General features: G+C 43.8%; 1 protein-coding gene and 1 long non-coding RNA gene across 2 annotated transcripts; one reads left to right on the top strand and one right to left on the bottom strand.

Moving 5' to 3' along the window:
- Positions 1–11,140, top strand: faah (fatty acid amide hydrolase). Its single transcript, XM_060067984.1, has 15 exons — positions 1–351; positions 436–549; positions 732–872; positions 1,250–1,383; positions 1,481–1,687; positions 4,771–4,811; positions 5,931–6,055; positions 6,312–6,437; positions 6,762–6,859; positions 7,411–7,510; positions 7,932–7,975; positions 8,069–8,108; positions 8,418–8,526; positions 8,852–8,997; positions 10,403–11,140. The coding sequence occupies exons 1-15, from the start codon at positions 145–147 to the stop codon at positions 10,523–10,525; spliced, it is 1,755 nt and encodes a 584-aa protein (XP_059923967.1). The 5' UTR covers positions 1–144; the 3' UTR covers positions 10,526–11,140.
- Positions 11,141–12,179: 1,039 nt separating this feature from the next.
- LOC132469874 (uncharacterized) lies at positions 12,180–13,343 on the bottom strand. Its single transcript, XR_009528501.1, has 2 exons — positions 13,109–13,343; positions 12,180–12,729 (listed from the first exon to the last, which is right to left on the bottom strand). It is a non-coding gene; the product is annotated as an uncharacterized LOC132469874 (long non-coding RNA).
- Positions 13,344–14,868: the final 1,525 nt, after the last annotated feature.

Below are 14,868 nucleotides of genomic sequence, written 5' to 3'. Positions count from 1 at the left end.
TAAAACCCTTGTGCTGCTTGTGGGCGATGCTGTGCAGTGAGGGACATCGTGTAGGCCTACTGTTCATTGCGCTGTCAAATCGCTAATACACAGTGTTATCTTTAGACTTTATTGTGTTTAGCCAACGGGGTTGTTTCGGCCACAATGGAAAGTACAGTACAATATATTTTAGATCTTAAGCCAAATTGGACGAGGGTTGTGATTTCAACTCTTTGCGGAACTTGTTCGATAGGTTTACTCGTAAAATGGATACATCGTGTGCGGGCGGACAGCTTGATTCTGACGGCAAGAAACCGTCGAGAAACCAATCTTCTGCAGGCGGAACAAGTTGTGCGCGATTACAATGATTCGGTAAGGCCACCATAACTGAACAGTGAAGCTATAGTGCTGTCAGACATGTCCGCATCTTCATCGTGTTTTCAACGTGTGTTACAGCATCCCGTTGCGGACGGCTGCCTCATTCGCTCACTTTCTGCACGTCAGCTGACGCTGAGTCTAAAGGAGGGATCCTTGGTCCCTGAAGACGTGTTATTCTCATATATGACAAAGGTGGACGTTTTCAAAAGTCTTTACACTTGCCCACAAGGACCTCTTTAACGTAACGATTCCATAGTCCTCAAGTTGATCTTCTGAGGGTCAAATGTGTTTTTCTTTTATAAACAATGACAGCTGCTTTCACATTGTATTTTTCATTTCTTAATACATTTCTGGTCCTGTTGCTTTCCCCATAGGCACTAGAAGCCAATAAAAGACTTAACTGCTGTACAGAGATTATGATGGAGAGTTTGAACCACTCGAAATCTATGGACTCTTATAAAGACGGACTGCTGTACGGTGTTCCTGTAAGCATCAAGGACAACGTAGGATGCAAGGTAATTTGTCAAAGCAGCACTCTGATAAAAAAAATGGATTGATGCAAAACGAGGACATTTTATAAACTTGGTTTGGGCCTCATTGAAAACTATCCCTTTATATTTCTTTCCTTACTAACTTTAAATCAATCTGAAGTTAATTGAATGCAAAGATCACATACATTTTCCTCAATAATGCAAACAGAGTCAACAGAAGTCAAACTGTAAATAAATATTTGGCTCATGTGAAGTAGCCTACAGCGATTCTATGGTTTAGTTTGCCCTTTGCCCTTAAATACGTACATATATAAATATTTAAATATTAATCTTGTCATAAGTGGAGTACAGGTCAAACAGCTCTGTCTACGTCAGTGAGTCATGCCTGTTTGCGTACCCAGGGCTATGACTCCACCTGTGGGCTGCTCTGCAGACTGAACCAGCCGGCTCTGGAGGACAGCGTCATTGTTGAGGTGTTGAGAAGACAAGGAGCCATCCCTTTCGTGAAGACTAACGTGCCTCAAAGCCTCATGAGGTTAACCTGCATACGTCCTATTGGCTATTTGAACACGCTGTAATGCTTTTTAAAACACATGATCTCACTTACATTGGTTTCCTCCTGGTGTCCGCAGTTATGAGTGCAGCAACCCCATCTATGGGACGTGTGTGAACCCCCACAACCCTAAGAAGACCCCGGGGGGCTCTTCTGGGGGGGAGGGGGCCCTCATCAAGGGAGGAGGATCGTTGCTGGGCATAGGCACTGATGTCGGGGGCAGTATACGAATACCCTGCTCCTTCTCAGGGATCTGTGGGCTCAAGCCCACCTGCAATAGACTGAGGCAAGTGGTGTTGGTTTTTGGGTGTTTTTTATTTCCAGGTTCGATTCCCAAATACGCAGTCTACCTGTGGGTATTCTTATTTTCTTTTTCTTTTTTATTCTTTGTTGATTTTTTTTTCTTTTTTATGTGTCATCAGAGTGTATATATATATAGGGTTCTATATTGTCTTTTATAAAGTACCTACTTTTTTTTGCCATAAAACATTGCTAACTCACGTAACCGCTTATAAATACTGACATTAGTAAAATAACACAATCAACAAGCACAAAAAATAAGAAGAAAATATGACTTTCTCAGCTTATAATAAAGCGTTTCAGGAATATAAGTAAGTAAGTATTTTTTTTTTATTGTCCCTCACAAGAGAAATTTGCTTTGGGAAAACAGAGAGCATCGGCGACACATACATAAATATTTGACATAGACAAACATAAAAACATGAAACATGAAACAAATTGCATTACCCAAACACATGGCCTCACCCCCACCTTGAAACCCATTATAAAAAACATAGTCAAGGCACTACCCAAGCGCGTTCAAGTATCAATAAAGATGATGCAAAAAAAATAAATAAAAATAAGGATGATGCACTTCCCACGAGTTATTGCACTATTTCTCAACCAGTTATTGCACTATTGCCCCACCAGTTATTGCACTGTTCAATCACAGAAAGCTCCTTCCATTAAGTAGCTTAAATGATAGCGGAACTAGGGAGAACTTTAATCCATTTAACCTACAAAATGGGAGCCAGTATGTTTTGCCCAGAGGCAACAGCTCATACTCCATGTTTAGGACATGGTTTGGGTCTGCGGCTATCTTAGAACCTTGCTTCCTAACTGTTTCCTCAAAAATCTCCTTTAAGGAGGATGGGGGCTGGGTCCCCATTATTTTCCCTGCGCTCTTAACAAGGTTCTGGAGTGGTGCTTTGGCTCTTACGGTCAGGTTACCGAACCATGTTGTGATGCCATAGCGTATTATGGACTCAATGGTAGCTCTGTAAAACAACATCATAACTTACTTTCCCACACCATGGACCCTTAGTCTACGCAAAAAATATAGCCGCTGAGAGATCTTTGAACAAACATACTCCACTTGAAAGCTCCACTGTGACTTGCAATCCAAAGTAATACCCAAGTATTTGAATTGAGTGACTTGCTTCACTACCTGTCCTTTAATGGACACAGGCTTATGAGCCACCCTGCCCCTGGGATCAAAGACCATCTCTTTTGACTTTGTCGCATTTAAAATAAGGTTGTGACCGTCACACCATGGTACTATGCGCTGCAACTCTGTATGATATACAGTTGTGTCTGAATGAGTATACAGAAGGCTCAATAGAGCCGTATCATCAGAAAACTTAATTACGTAATGCTCACTGTGCTTACTTTTACAGCTATTAGTATATGATGTAAAAATAATTGGAGAACTTACACATCCCTGTTGAGCCCCCATGTTGATATCCTTTACACTAGAGAGAGTAGAATTGACCCTAACCTGTTGCTGCCTTCCCGTGAGGAAAGCAAAGTACCACTTAATAACAATGGGGTTTACCTCCATTTGTTTGGGCTTTTTTAAAGCGAGTAAAAAAAAAACTTTCATTATTATCGAAGTCAGGGCCACAGGTCTAAAATCATTATTATCCTTTGGGCAAGGTTTCTTAGGGACTGGAATAATAATAGCTTTCTTCCAGCTTTTTGGAATTGTATAAGTGTCAATGGAAAGTTGAAAGAGAGGGCTCGAAGCTGGAGTTAACTCCTGGGAAAAAGATTTAAGGAGGAAGGCAGAGATGCCATCCGGCCCACTGGCCTTTTTTATATGTAGCCCCCTGAAAACCCTTGCAACCTCCTCAGGGTTAATTACAATTCTACTCACATGTTATGCTATGTCACATGTTACTGAGTTCAACACACTGTTACACTCCTCCAAAACCGCATTAGCACCACAATCAAATCGCAGATAAAATCATCATGCAATGCTTCCCCCTTCTTGAAGTTCAAAATGCCTTTCACTGAATCCCAGAGCTGTTTACAGTTCTTGTTGGAGGAGGCCTCCCTTACACGCAGCCTGTGCTGCTCCGTGCGTTCCTCAGCATCACCCGTAGCTCCTTTTGCGCGGATTTAAGTTCATAACATTGTTACTCCTGAATGCCTGCTGCTTCCATCGTAAACCCTGTTTAATTTCAGGCCTGATGTTATCCTTGTAATTCGGGTCTGATTTAATCGTTCTCTTTGTAGTCACGGTATCAACACAGAAATCAATATATCCGGTGATGGCCTCAGCTGTATTGTCTATGTCATCGGACCAGTCTGTGGCAAAGAAACATTCACTTAACTCCTCTTTGCTACCATCTAGCCAGACACTGACAGTCTTTATAGTGGGCTTATTGCGTTTAAGGATAGATTTATACGTCAAAATCAGTCGGACTGTGTTGTGGTCCGAGTTCGCCAGTGGAGGTCTGATTTTTGAGGCATATCCGTCTTTGATGTTGCCATAGCATTTGTCCAGTATGTTATTCTTCCGTGTGCCTGCACTAACGTATTGGTGAAATCCAGGGAGGGCATATTCCATTTTATAGTGATTGAAATCACCCAATATAAACATAGGTGTGTCGGGCTTCATTTCAAGCTGTGGATGGACACAGTCGGCTATGCGTGAGGCTGCTTTGGACGCGTTGGCACTAGGTGGAATATACACAATGCAGATGAAAATGTTTCCGTACTCCCTAGGTAGATGAAAAGGTCGACTCAGACGCAACAGTTCAAGATCGGGAGTGCAAAGCGAGTCCTTTACGGTGTAGTTTCGGCACCAAGAGTCACTGATATACGCGCAGATTCCACCTCCCCTCGTTTTCCCGGAGTTACTATTCCTGTCTCTACGGACATTTAGAAAGTATATTATTGTGTAATAAACACAAACGATACCCCTTTTGAATCAAATGAAAACCCCAAGGAGGTACTGAAAGTGTCACTCCCCCACAAACCACGACCTGCCCTGTTTCGACTTGCTTTGGAACTTAACAATGAAATCTTATTATGGTTAAAAGTGTATTTGATACGTGTTGTGTTTTTTGTTTATGCCTTGTACAGTACAAAAGGTGTCTCCAGCAGTGTCGAAGGACAAACTTCAGGTATGGAATAATCCTCTAGGTATACACCAATGTCATCGGGGTACTATGTGTCGTTGTTTTTTTTGCTCACTTATACCTGCTATTGGTTCAATCCGTTTGCCGAATTTGACCACCTATAGGATTGGTCAAATTGGTCAAAATGGAAAACATCCCTAACACCCCTGATGATGTGATTTTAGCCAGAGACCGAAGGGAAGTGCTGTTACTTGAAATAGGCTGTGTGTATGATTTCTGCATGGACATTGCCTTTAACGACAAAATCATGATATGTACCAGCCCATTCTGGCAGAACTAAGTGACCTAGACTATCAGTGCAAGCTATCGGGGTGGATTTTTGGCAGGTTTGGGCATGTCCAGAATCTAGTTTTCAGTGCGTTAAGGCTGGAAGGGCTCTCCTTCAGAAAATCAAAACAACGAGCTAAGTTTTGCTCCATATCAGCGTGTGTATCAGTGTGGCACAGGGTATGTTTTTCGTATTTTGTGTGTGTGTGTGTGTGTGTGTGTGTGTGTGTGTGTGTGTGTGTGTGTGTGTGTGTGTGTGTGTGTGTGTGTGTGTGTGTGTGTGTGTGTGTGTGTGTGTGTGTGTGTGTGTGTGTGTGTGCCAGCAACATATTCATTTTAATTTCTGATTTTTAATGTCAAAATCACCTTCGAAATGAAATTACAGGCCTGATAGAGTTCAGGAGTGGTGCCTGAATTCAGACTTGAGCTCGGCCATGTATGTTGTCAAGAATAGTGAAAATAGGTGAGCGGTGCCTTTTAAAATGTCTAGTCAACACGTCACCCTACCTGACCTTTTGATTGACATGTCTGCCAACAACTAGGCGTAGTCTATATAAGGAAGTCTTTTAGTATGTTTGCACTGAGGAAGGTCTGATGGGACTGAAAACGTTTTGCACGCACTTTGGGTAGCACTTTACACTTTTATGCAATAAAAACGTATTGTTGCATCGGCTACATGGTGTGCGAGTTCCGCTCCTTTTATTGTTGTCAAGAAAGGCAATTCTCTATGGTGTCTGCGAATGTATTTGATAATTTCAGGCATAGATAATTTCACTTCCTATCAGCCCTGAAATTATATTCAGCATTATGCAACCTTTATTGTGTATTTCCTCCTAGTGAAATCCAGTGTGGGACCCATGGCCAGAGATGTTGACAGCCTGGCACTTTGCATGCAGGCCCTGCTGTCTGATCACATGTTTACGCTGGACCCTACTGTTCCACCCATCCCATTTAACACAGAGGTGATTCTACTGCCCCTACAGGTCATCAACGTGCAGTACAGAATCCGTTCATAATGTAGATCATTTCATGTTTAAAACAGTGTACTATGAGAACTTGGTCAATTATTTTCGAAATGTCTCTATGTTCGACTCGCATGATGTGCTGTCTTTCTCTCATCGCCTGAGGTAGCCTCTAGGCTGATTACTTAAACTGCAGACAAATCAAGTTCTTCTTCAGTTGTTCGTATGCTATTTGAATGTCGCTCTTTATCCCAAGGTGTACCAGAGCTCCAAGCCACTGAGAATAGGCTATTACGAAAACGACGGCTTCCAGCGCCCATCTCCCAGCATGCTGCGGGGAGTCAGAGAGGTCAAGGCTCTGCTGGAGCGTGCTGGCCACACTGTAAGAGTGACCCGCTATTCAGAGCCTAATCTCTGATCCAGCAGTCCCACTATGTGCTGCTGCGCTGCCCTGGCACAGAACCTGGGCTGGAATCCAAAACACTGAAAGGGGCGGAGTTACACCCAGTGTTTTGGTTTTGTTAATAGATCTAAAGTCTGATTTGTAAGAGAAGTACCCACGTACCACTTCACAGTGAATTTAGATTTTGTCATATTTCCCAACATTAAATCAACATGAGAGCAAAATAGTATTTCCAACTGTGCTTTGTACCCTCAACTCTGTTCTTCCAGATTATCTGCATATGCTATTTCTGCGTCTCCCCAGTTCGTGGCCTTCAAGCCGTTGAAGATGGAATACGCCATGAATGACCTCATCATTAAAGCCTTTTTTTCAGATGGATCTTCCACTTTGCTAAAAGCCTTGTGAGTTCATCACATAAAGCAGGGCTACCAACAGCTTGTGCAAAACTGGCCAATCATTGGCCAAATTTAATAATGAATCACAGCCCTTGATTTTCTTTGGGTTTAGTCAAAGGGGTAAACCACCTCAAAAAGAAACAAAAGATGATAGGATCTCTTCCTTCAGCTTTCCAGCCGTATATTTTAAATCTTAAATCTTTAAATCTCTTCAAACGAAGCTGCTATCTTGATCATGGTATTCCACATGGATCAGCCATATGCCAAGTATGCGCTTTAGATATTCTATTCAGAGTGGTACCGTGATGTAACCATCAGTTCGACATGAAAACCTTCCTACATATTCTTAAATAGTATAAAATACCAATAAAATTTATCTACAAATATGAGAGAGAGAGAGAGAGAGAGAGAGAGAGAGAGAGAGAGAGAGAGAGAGAGAGAGAGAGAGAGAGAGAGAGAGAGAGAGAGAGAGAGAGAGAGAGAGATATGCAGCAGATGGTAGTTCAACTTGTTCTCCAAAATGTGTAATTGTGAATGTTTGTTTTCATTTGTTATAGCGAGCGGAGCCCATTGGACCCTACGGTTTCCTTCCCGATCCAAGTGTGCAGATTGCCTTACGTACTAAAGAAAACCCTCTCAGTTCTTCTGAAACCTCTGGTGAGTTTCTGTACAACAATTTTAGAAAGGCAGTTCCTGTAGGCCAGCGAACTGGTATATTTCCATACTCACCTTTTTTTTGAATGGTTATGCTTATATAGAGCTTCCCAATCTACACAGAGGTACTAATAAATCTATGAATGTTCATATCAGTGCTTCATTTCTAAAGCACTGTTATCAAAGTTGACTAAATATAACAAACCTATAGGAAAGCCCGTTTCCGGTCTTAAGCTTCTTAACTCTGAGCTACAGCAAAATATTGAACTAAAATTCCTAATTGTTAATAGTATTGCTCTCTTGTAACATTAGACATTGATCGTAAACTATATCCAATATGCACTATTCATTCTTGCAATGTAGGAACCTTTTGGATGACGTGTCGCGTTTGTTAACTTATATTTTCCTCCTTTTCCGGATTTAGTTTCCCCGCGTTGCGAAGAGCCTCGGCCTTCTCTGTGGACTCGGGTGAGAAAGACGTTGGCGTCCTCGATGGGACACTTGTTACATTTTAGCATAGCGTCATGTGGTTCTGATTGGTGACCCTCTGCTGTTTCACAGGTCGGTCCAGCAGCAGTGGGAACTGGATGTTGCAATTCAGGTTTGCACCTCTTCTCTTCATTTGCACTAATCTGATGTACACACAAATATGGGATTAAATAAAATAGAATAATAATGATAACATAGGGAGAACGTTCCTTCCTTCCTTCCTTTTCCATCTGTCTGTCTGTCTCTCTGTCTCTCTCTGTCTGTCTGTCTGTCTCTGTGTGTGTGTGTGTGTGTGTGTGTGTGTGTGTGTGTGTGTGTGTGTGTGTGTGTGTGTGTGTGTGTGTGTGTGTGTGTGTGTGTGTGTGTGTGTGTGTGTGTGTGTGTGTGTGTGTGTGTGTCCATATCTGTGTGTCTTCACTAGGAATACATTCGGGAGACCATTGAAGAGTGGAAGAGGTGTGACCTTGACGTGCTGTTGTGCCCTGTGATTGGTCCAGCCTTCAACCACAACTACAGTGGCAAGCTCGTCTGTACGCTGCACATCTATTATTCTCGATTTATTTGTGTCATTTATCTCCAAATGCGCTTTTCCAAGTTTTTTCCAAAAAAAAGCGGGTTTTCTTGAATTTTCAAACAAACAAAGGTTGTGTTGCATAAGAAAAAAAAGAGAACGCAAGATAGACCTCGCAGCTAGGCTTCTATAAACCAATTAAAATGTCCCTTAGTATACATCGTTCTACGCTTATTGATGCAATGATGAAACAATGTATCGTCGAGACGTGTAAAGTACTCAATAAGCATAAATCGGATGGCCGTCCGCGTGGGTGATGAATTGAATCGTTATCCCCTGTGCAGGCGCCCTCAGCAGCACCCTCCTCTTCAACCTGCTGAGCTTCCCCGCGGGCGTGGTCCCGGTCAGCAGCGTGACCCCGGCGGACGAGATCCTGCTGAAACAATTCAAGGGGAATTTCCAGGACCTTTGGGACAGGGAGTTTGTGCAGGTGGGTCTTCCGTCTCAAGGGTGTTATTAAGGCTTTATGAGGCCTTGTAGCCAGGGACTGTTGAATAGTCGTTTTTACGGGAGACTTCTCTTGCCCGACGGACGATGAAAGAAGGCTGTTGAAGAAATGGATTGATTGATTAAGGGTTCGTTTTGTTGGAACGACCTATCGACTAGAGCACGTTGGACCTGTTTGTGTCATAAGAGGATGAGGCTGAGCTTAACGACATAACATGATATGCTAGAAATGTTGTGAAAGTATCATACTTTCACAACATTTCTGGTTGCACAAGATACAAATAATGATTCTTTTGAGTTAACAGAACAAGTAAATAGTAAATAGTTAATGATAGTGTTACATGTTTGCGCAATAATTGAATTATTCAATGGTAGTATGAATAATTCTGAAACATAAAAAAACCTTTTCTAACCACACATTGAACAGTGGAAGATGTTATTTGAAGAGGCTCTGGCCTGGACTAGTTCAAACACATAACTGTATGCAATCAGATGACTCGTGGTTCATGAATGATATTTAACAAGGAGTGATTGACCTGGGCTACCACCCTTTATTCCACACAATAGAATAAAAATGCTGCCTTCAGTCACTAGGGGGCACTCCTGATCGTACCAGAGAGCTGAAACACAGATGCAATGCAGGTTCTTACCACATGGACAAATACAACCCATTTGAAATGGGCAGTGAACCAAAAATCGTTTATTATGTTGTTATAAACGTGGCAATAAGTCCTGTATGATCTACAGCGTGTTTTAGTTTTTTCATAGTGGGGCTATTTGAGCTGAAACAGGGGGTTTATTTACCCTTTAAAGATGTATGTTTGCCACTACCCCTGATATTCAGATTGGCATTTTACAATGAATATCAGTCAGGCCTTGGGTGGGAAAGTATACAGCTCTCCAATACAAACAGATCTGTTTAAGACCTTTTAATGTTCAGGGTTGTATATTTAGAAAACAAAGTGTATTTGGGAAGCTTCCGTGAACCTGCCCGATGTGAAGTTACGTGCAACATAAAACAATATCTGAACTACAAAGTTCATCAAGAATAAAACCCGCCCATCCAAGGGTCAATCCATCCAGGGATTTTTCTTTATAGCTCATGGTATTCTGGTACTAATTATGTCACATAGAATCTTATGGCATACATTTCCCACCTTTAAAACAACAGGTCAAAGTCAGTTTAAATAAGGTCATGTGAAATTCGCAATCCGGGAGACATGTTTGCAGGATTCAGAAGCCTTGGTTTCCCTGGTAAATAACCTTGACTTCATTGGGAACCGACAAAAGGTTTAGCTGCAGCTCATGCCACTAGTTGCTAAGGGAGCTGATGTGACCGGTGTTTGGGTTTACTGACTGGCTGTCTGGCCGGGGTTTGTGTTCTGTAGGCGGTGAAGGGGGGCGAGGGCCTGCCTGTAGCGGTGCAGTGTGTGGCCTTACCCTGGCAGGAGGAGCTGTGTCTGCGCTTCATGAAGGAGGTGGAGACCCTGGTCGGAGAGAGCAGGCCGTGAGGAGGAAGAGGGAGAGGGAGAGGGAGAGGAAGAATGAGGGAGGATGCAAATGATCCACCAGTGGACCTTTGGGAGCCTTGAAGACATATAGGATTTGTGTTGAATTGTGCTTTTAGATTGACTGCTGCTGTGCACTGTACTGTAGATTAATCATTTGATGACTCATTTGATGTAGGATCTATTCGATAGATGCTTCGATGTTATGCCTTTCAGAATCATGTTTTTTTTGCGTCTTATGATTGTTAGGTCTGTTTGTAAGGGTTTTGAGCTCTGTACTGTTAACTTTTTTGGGGGGTTTTCGTTTAAAGTGTGGTCTGAAATCAATGTCACAAGTTAACTTGTCATTAGAAGTACTACTAATCTGCTGTGGTTGGCTCAGCTTTAATCATGTCTCCAATTCTGGACTTAAAAGATGTTCAAACCCAAGTAATAATGTCAATTCTTGATGATTGTGTTTGGAAAGCTTGAGATTTTTCAATCATCTGATTTGATAATGATAACCATAATGCACATTAAGTTTGAATCAAATGAAGGTAAATGGCTTGTTTGTTCTGTGGTTTCTAATTATTTTTTAACCGAGATATAATGTGATAAAAAAATAAGCAATAATACAAAGTCTTGTTTTTTCTTTGTGTTACATCAAGGTATTGAAAACATTATTTATCATAATGTTGGGATCGGTTTTTAATTAAACATTTCTAGAAAGACAAAAGTAATAATGTTTTCCCATGCTTTAAAGTAAACCTTCATTGTTTAAACTGAAAATATGCGTTGGATAATTTGACATTATTCACAATTACATATGATGATATGTAATTAACTTGGTGCATGGATATTATTATCATTTGCTTTATCGTGTGCGAGTGTGTGTGTGTGTGTGTGCGAGTGTGTGTGTGTGCACTTCAAGAAGAAGCGCAAGCTGTTGTGCTGTTGCATTTTGAGTGATTACTGCGTCGACTTTGCGACCCGAAATGGAAATGAGATGAGAAAGAGTAATGGCACGTATTCATCTCCCCCGACCAGCGCACACCATGTCCTCGTTGTGATTACCCTCAACTATTGTAAATATGTTGTTTCTTGTTTGGTTTACATAAATATACATGTGTTCCAACCATTCCCATGGGATATGAAATTGCCATTAGGGACAATGCAACGTGTTTCCCATTACATTCATCCACGCTTTACTGCCATCTCATTGAAATGAAATGGCTCGGCACGGTTGACTAAGGAAGGCACATTAGACTAGTGGGAGAGCTGAAATTGAGAGGTTGTTTCTGGCATTATCTGTGGCACATATTGAGAGTGTCTGGGACTGGCTGTGCCGCTCAGTCAGGGAGCATTAAGCTTTAAGAGCCAGCGAAGAGAGACTCGGGTCTTCAGAGGGAACTTGACATTGTTCGTAAATCCCCGGGATCTGAGACGGTACCGGCAGCACACATGCACGCCACATGCGAACAAACGTGCACACACACACACACACACACACACACACACACATGTGGACACACACACACACAAAAACAAATTGTTTCCATTAAAGCACCAATCCCAGTTCTCCGAACCCATCGATAGAACCATCGAGATATAGCTCAATTTGGTTTTTAATTTGGTTCCTCATTTCCGTCTCGTATGTGGTAAAAGAAGATATGTTAAGAACATAAAAACAAACATCCACTTTAATGTTGCATTGAATAAAAAAAGAACCTTTGGACATCAAAAGTTAGGCACTGATGTGATGCAGCAATACACCCGGACAATTATTGATCTCCCAACACCGGCGCCATCCTAACAGCGGCGTCCTCATCTCTCGGGACGTCTCATTGATAAAAGCGGGCAAACACCTCATTCACAGCAACCTCAGGCTATAAGCACCTTGAAAAGCCATCCGAACACACTCAGGCGCCGCGTGTGTTCCCGCAGATAAAACAACTCGCTATGGCCCCAACTAAACTCGGATGATTCTGTCTTAATGTCCCATTTCAGGGGCCAAAGAGCACCATAGGACCCCCGGTGCCGTGGAATTGCAGGTAGTAATGTGTGACCCAGCGGGGGGCTCCGCCTTCTCCCCGATGGGCAGAGCGACTGCCGGTGACTTTGCGGGGCCGAGAGCCACTTTCAGGCAGCACATCCGTGGCGGAGAGATTGGCAGCTTTTAGGTCTTTGGTCCATTTCTCCTGAGCCATCTCGCCGGCAGGGACGGCGTGCTGTGTGGGGAGATCGAGTGAGAGGAGGAAGTGGAGGAGCCGGAGGAGGAGGAGAAGGAGGAGGAGGAGGACAACAGCTTATCAGAGAGCTGATACAGGTGTACAGGCGGCATCAAACAGCAATGCTTGTCAATGCAGCCTTGACCAGAGAAAAGGCAGGGCTCTCCCAGCTTCCCTTTTCTGTGAAAATGTGATGTGTGCAGCACACATGACTGGAGACTCCCCCATTCTCCCTCCCCTCTGAAAAAGTAGGCCCACAAATTTTACAGGATTAGCCAGTAGCTCTGTCTGATTTTCGCAGATTCTGTGACTCAACAATTCGGTGATCCACAAGCTATCGGCTTTGAACGGAACCCTACCCCAAGTTCCAGAGGCTTACCTCCGCGGACAAGGCGCTCTCTCCCTCTCTCTCCTTTTTTTGTTCATCCCTCACGGTTCCACTTCCTTTTCTGCTGCATACAGCCGTTCGTCAGACCCATCCCAGCGCTGCAGTCTTCCCCCCCTTTCACTAAACATCTGCTGGGTTGGAGTTTTCCTTTCTTCCCCCTGAAGCCTCGCTTAGCCCGTGGCCCTTATAGCCAAATTGGTTTACATTGGGGAGATAAATGCACTGCAAATGCGCTTAAACGCGTTGTGAAGAAGAAGAAAAAAAATGCAGACAGTGCGTGTCAGGATTATCACCCAAGTTGGAGAGGGAGGGAGGGAGGGTGCATGGGGGGTGAGGGTGGGAGGAGGGGGGGGAGGAGGGAGAAGCGCCTCTGGAGTACAAATCTAGGAAGCTCGAGTGAAGCCTGCAGATATAGTCCGTCTCATCCACCTCTCAGGGAGAAAGAGAGACGGATTTAGCATTTGCATGCCCGTCAGTAATTCCTGGAATGATATAACTTGTCGCCAACAATCACAAACTCCTGTGTGCATTGTGAAAGTATTGTTTCGCGTGGGTGAGCAGTGTGTGGAGTGCACACTTGGAAACTGTCAGGGGAAGCGGTGTGTTGGAGCTGTGCTGCCCGTTGATAAGATGCAGTCGGTGCAGAAGGGGGTTTCTCGCAACCATCCATCGAAGACCCCACATGCAAGACGATGAATGTGTTCTGCAACATAATCTGGAGACGTGTTTAAAGGAGAACTCCCGTCTTAAAGTAATCTCAAGTAATCTTGTTGTCCAAATTCATTTGCACACACACAGAATAAGTTGAATGCCGATTAAGCATTCATCGCCTGTTCCTTAGCTGTGAGAATAATTACCTCCTGAAGGAAGGGGCAGGGCAGTGTAGTGGATGGAGAGCAGAAAGGTGCTGGGTTAGATCCCCTATGTGCGCACACATAGCAGTAGTCATCCTTGAGCAAGATCCCTAATCCATAACTGCTCCTTGAAGAGGAGCAGTTATGGATTAGGGATCTTGCTGATATAAGTGGCTGCTAAAATGATAAAAAAAAATTATACGATACAGAAATACTGAACCATTGGCTATCGAAGCTTTTTTCAACATTTCTCAATCGCTGAGTTTGTATGTGAGCTGTAGTAGTCTTAGACCGGTACCGGCAGGTGACACCATATGGGTCTGAGTAAAGCCCTGAGGGGTGCACCTGCTACTCTCCAATGAGTGTTGCCCTGACATTGCATCGTTTGCACAACCGCGCACTTCCTGTCGCTGAGCCGTGAGAACGTGGTTACCGAGCACGAGAAAAGGCTTCAACGATCCATCACCCCCGAAGCTCGCCTCCATGACCCCTCCTGCCCCCTACACCTTCTACCCCCTCCCCCTCCTACCCACTATCCCTACTCCTAACCCCTATTACCCCTACTACCCCCTCCTGCCGCCTACGACCCCAACTGCCCCTACTACCCCCTCCTGCCACCCACTACCCATTACTACCCCTCTGAGCACCTCACTACCCTCCACTACCCCCTGCTACCCCTCCTACCACCTCACTACCCTCCACTACCCCTCACTACCCCTCCTACCACCTCACTACCCTCCACTACCCCTCACTACCCCTCCTACCACCTCACTACCCTCCACTACCCCTCACTACCCCTCCTACCACCTCACTACCCTCCACTACCCCTTACTACCCACTCCTACCCCTCCTAACCCCTCTTACCCTCTACTACCTCTTACTGCCCCTACTACCCCT

Source organism: Gadus macrocephalus, chromosome 12, assembly GCF_031168955.1.
Source record: "Gadus macrocephalus chromosome 12, ASM3116895v1".
NCBI classification, from domain to species: domain Eukaryota; kingdom Metazoa; phylum Chordata; class Actinopteri; order Gadiformes; family Gadidae; genus Gadus; species Gadus macrocephalus.
Note: the sequence above shows the minus strand (reverse complement) of the source record. Positions and strands in the feature narration are given on the sequence as shown.

Excerpts from the sequence above, each read along its gene's own strand:
- faah (XM_060067984.1), top strand. The coding sequence starts at position 145 with ATGGAAAGTACAGTACAATATATTTTAGATCTTAAGCCAAATTGGACG. Across the intron at positions 1,384-1,480 it reads GTGCCTCAAAGCCTCATGAG|TTATGAGTGCAGCAACCCCA; the intron begins GTTAACCTGCAT and ends TGGTGTCCGCAG. Across the intron at positions 1,688-4,770 it reads CCCACCTGCAATAGACTGAG|TACAAAAGGTGTCTCCAGCA; the intron begins GCAAGTGGTGTT and ends TGCCTTGTACAG.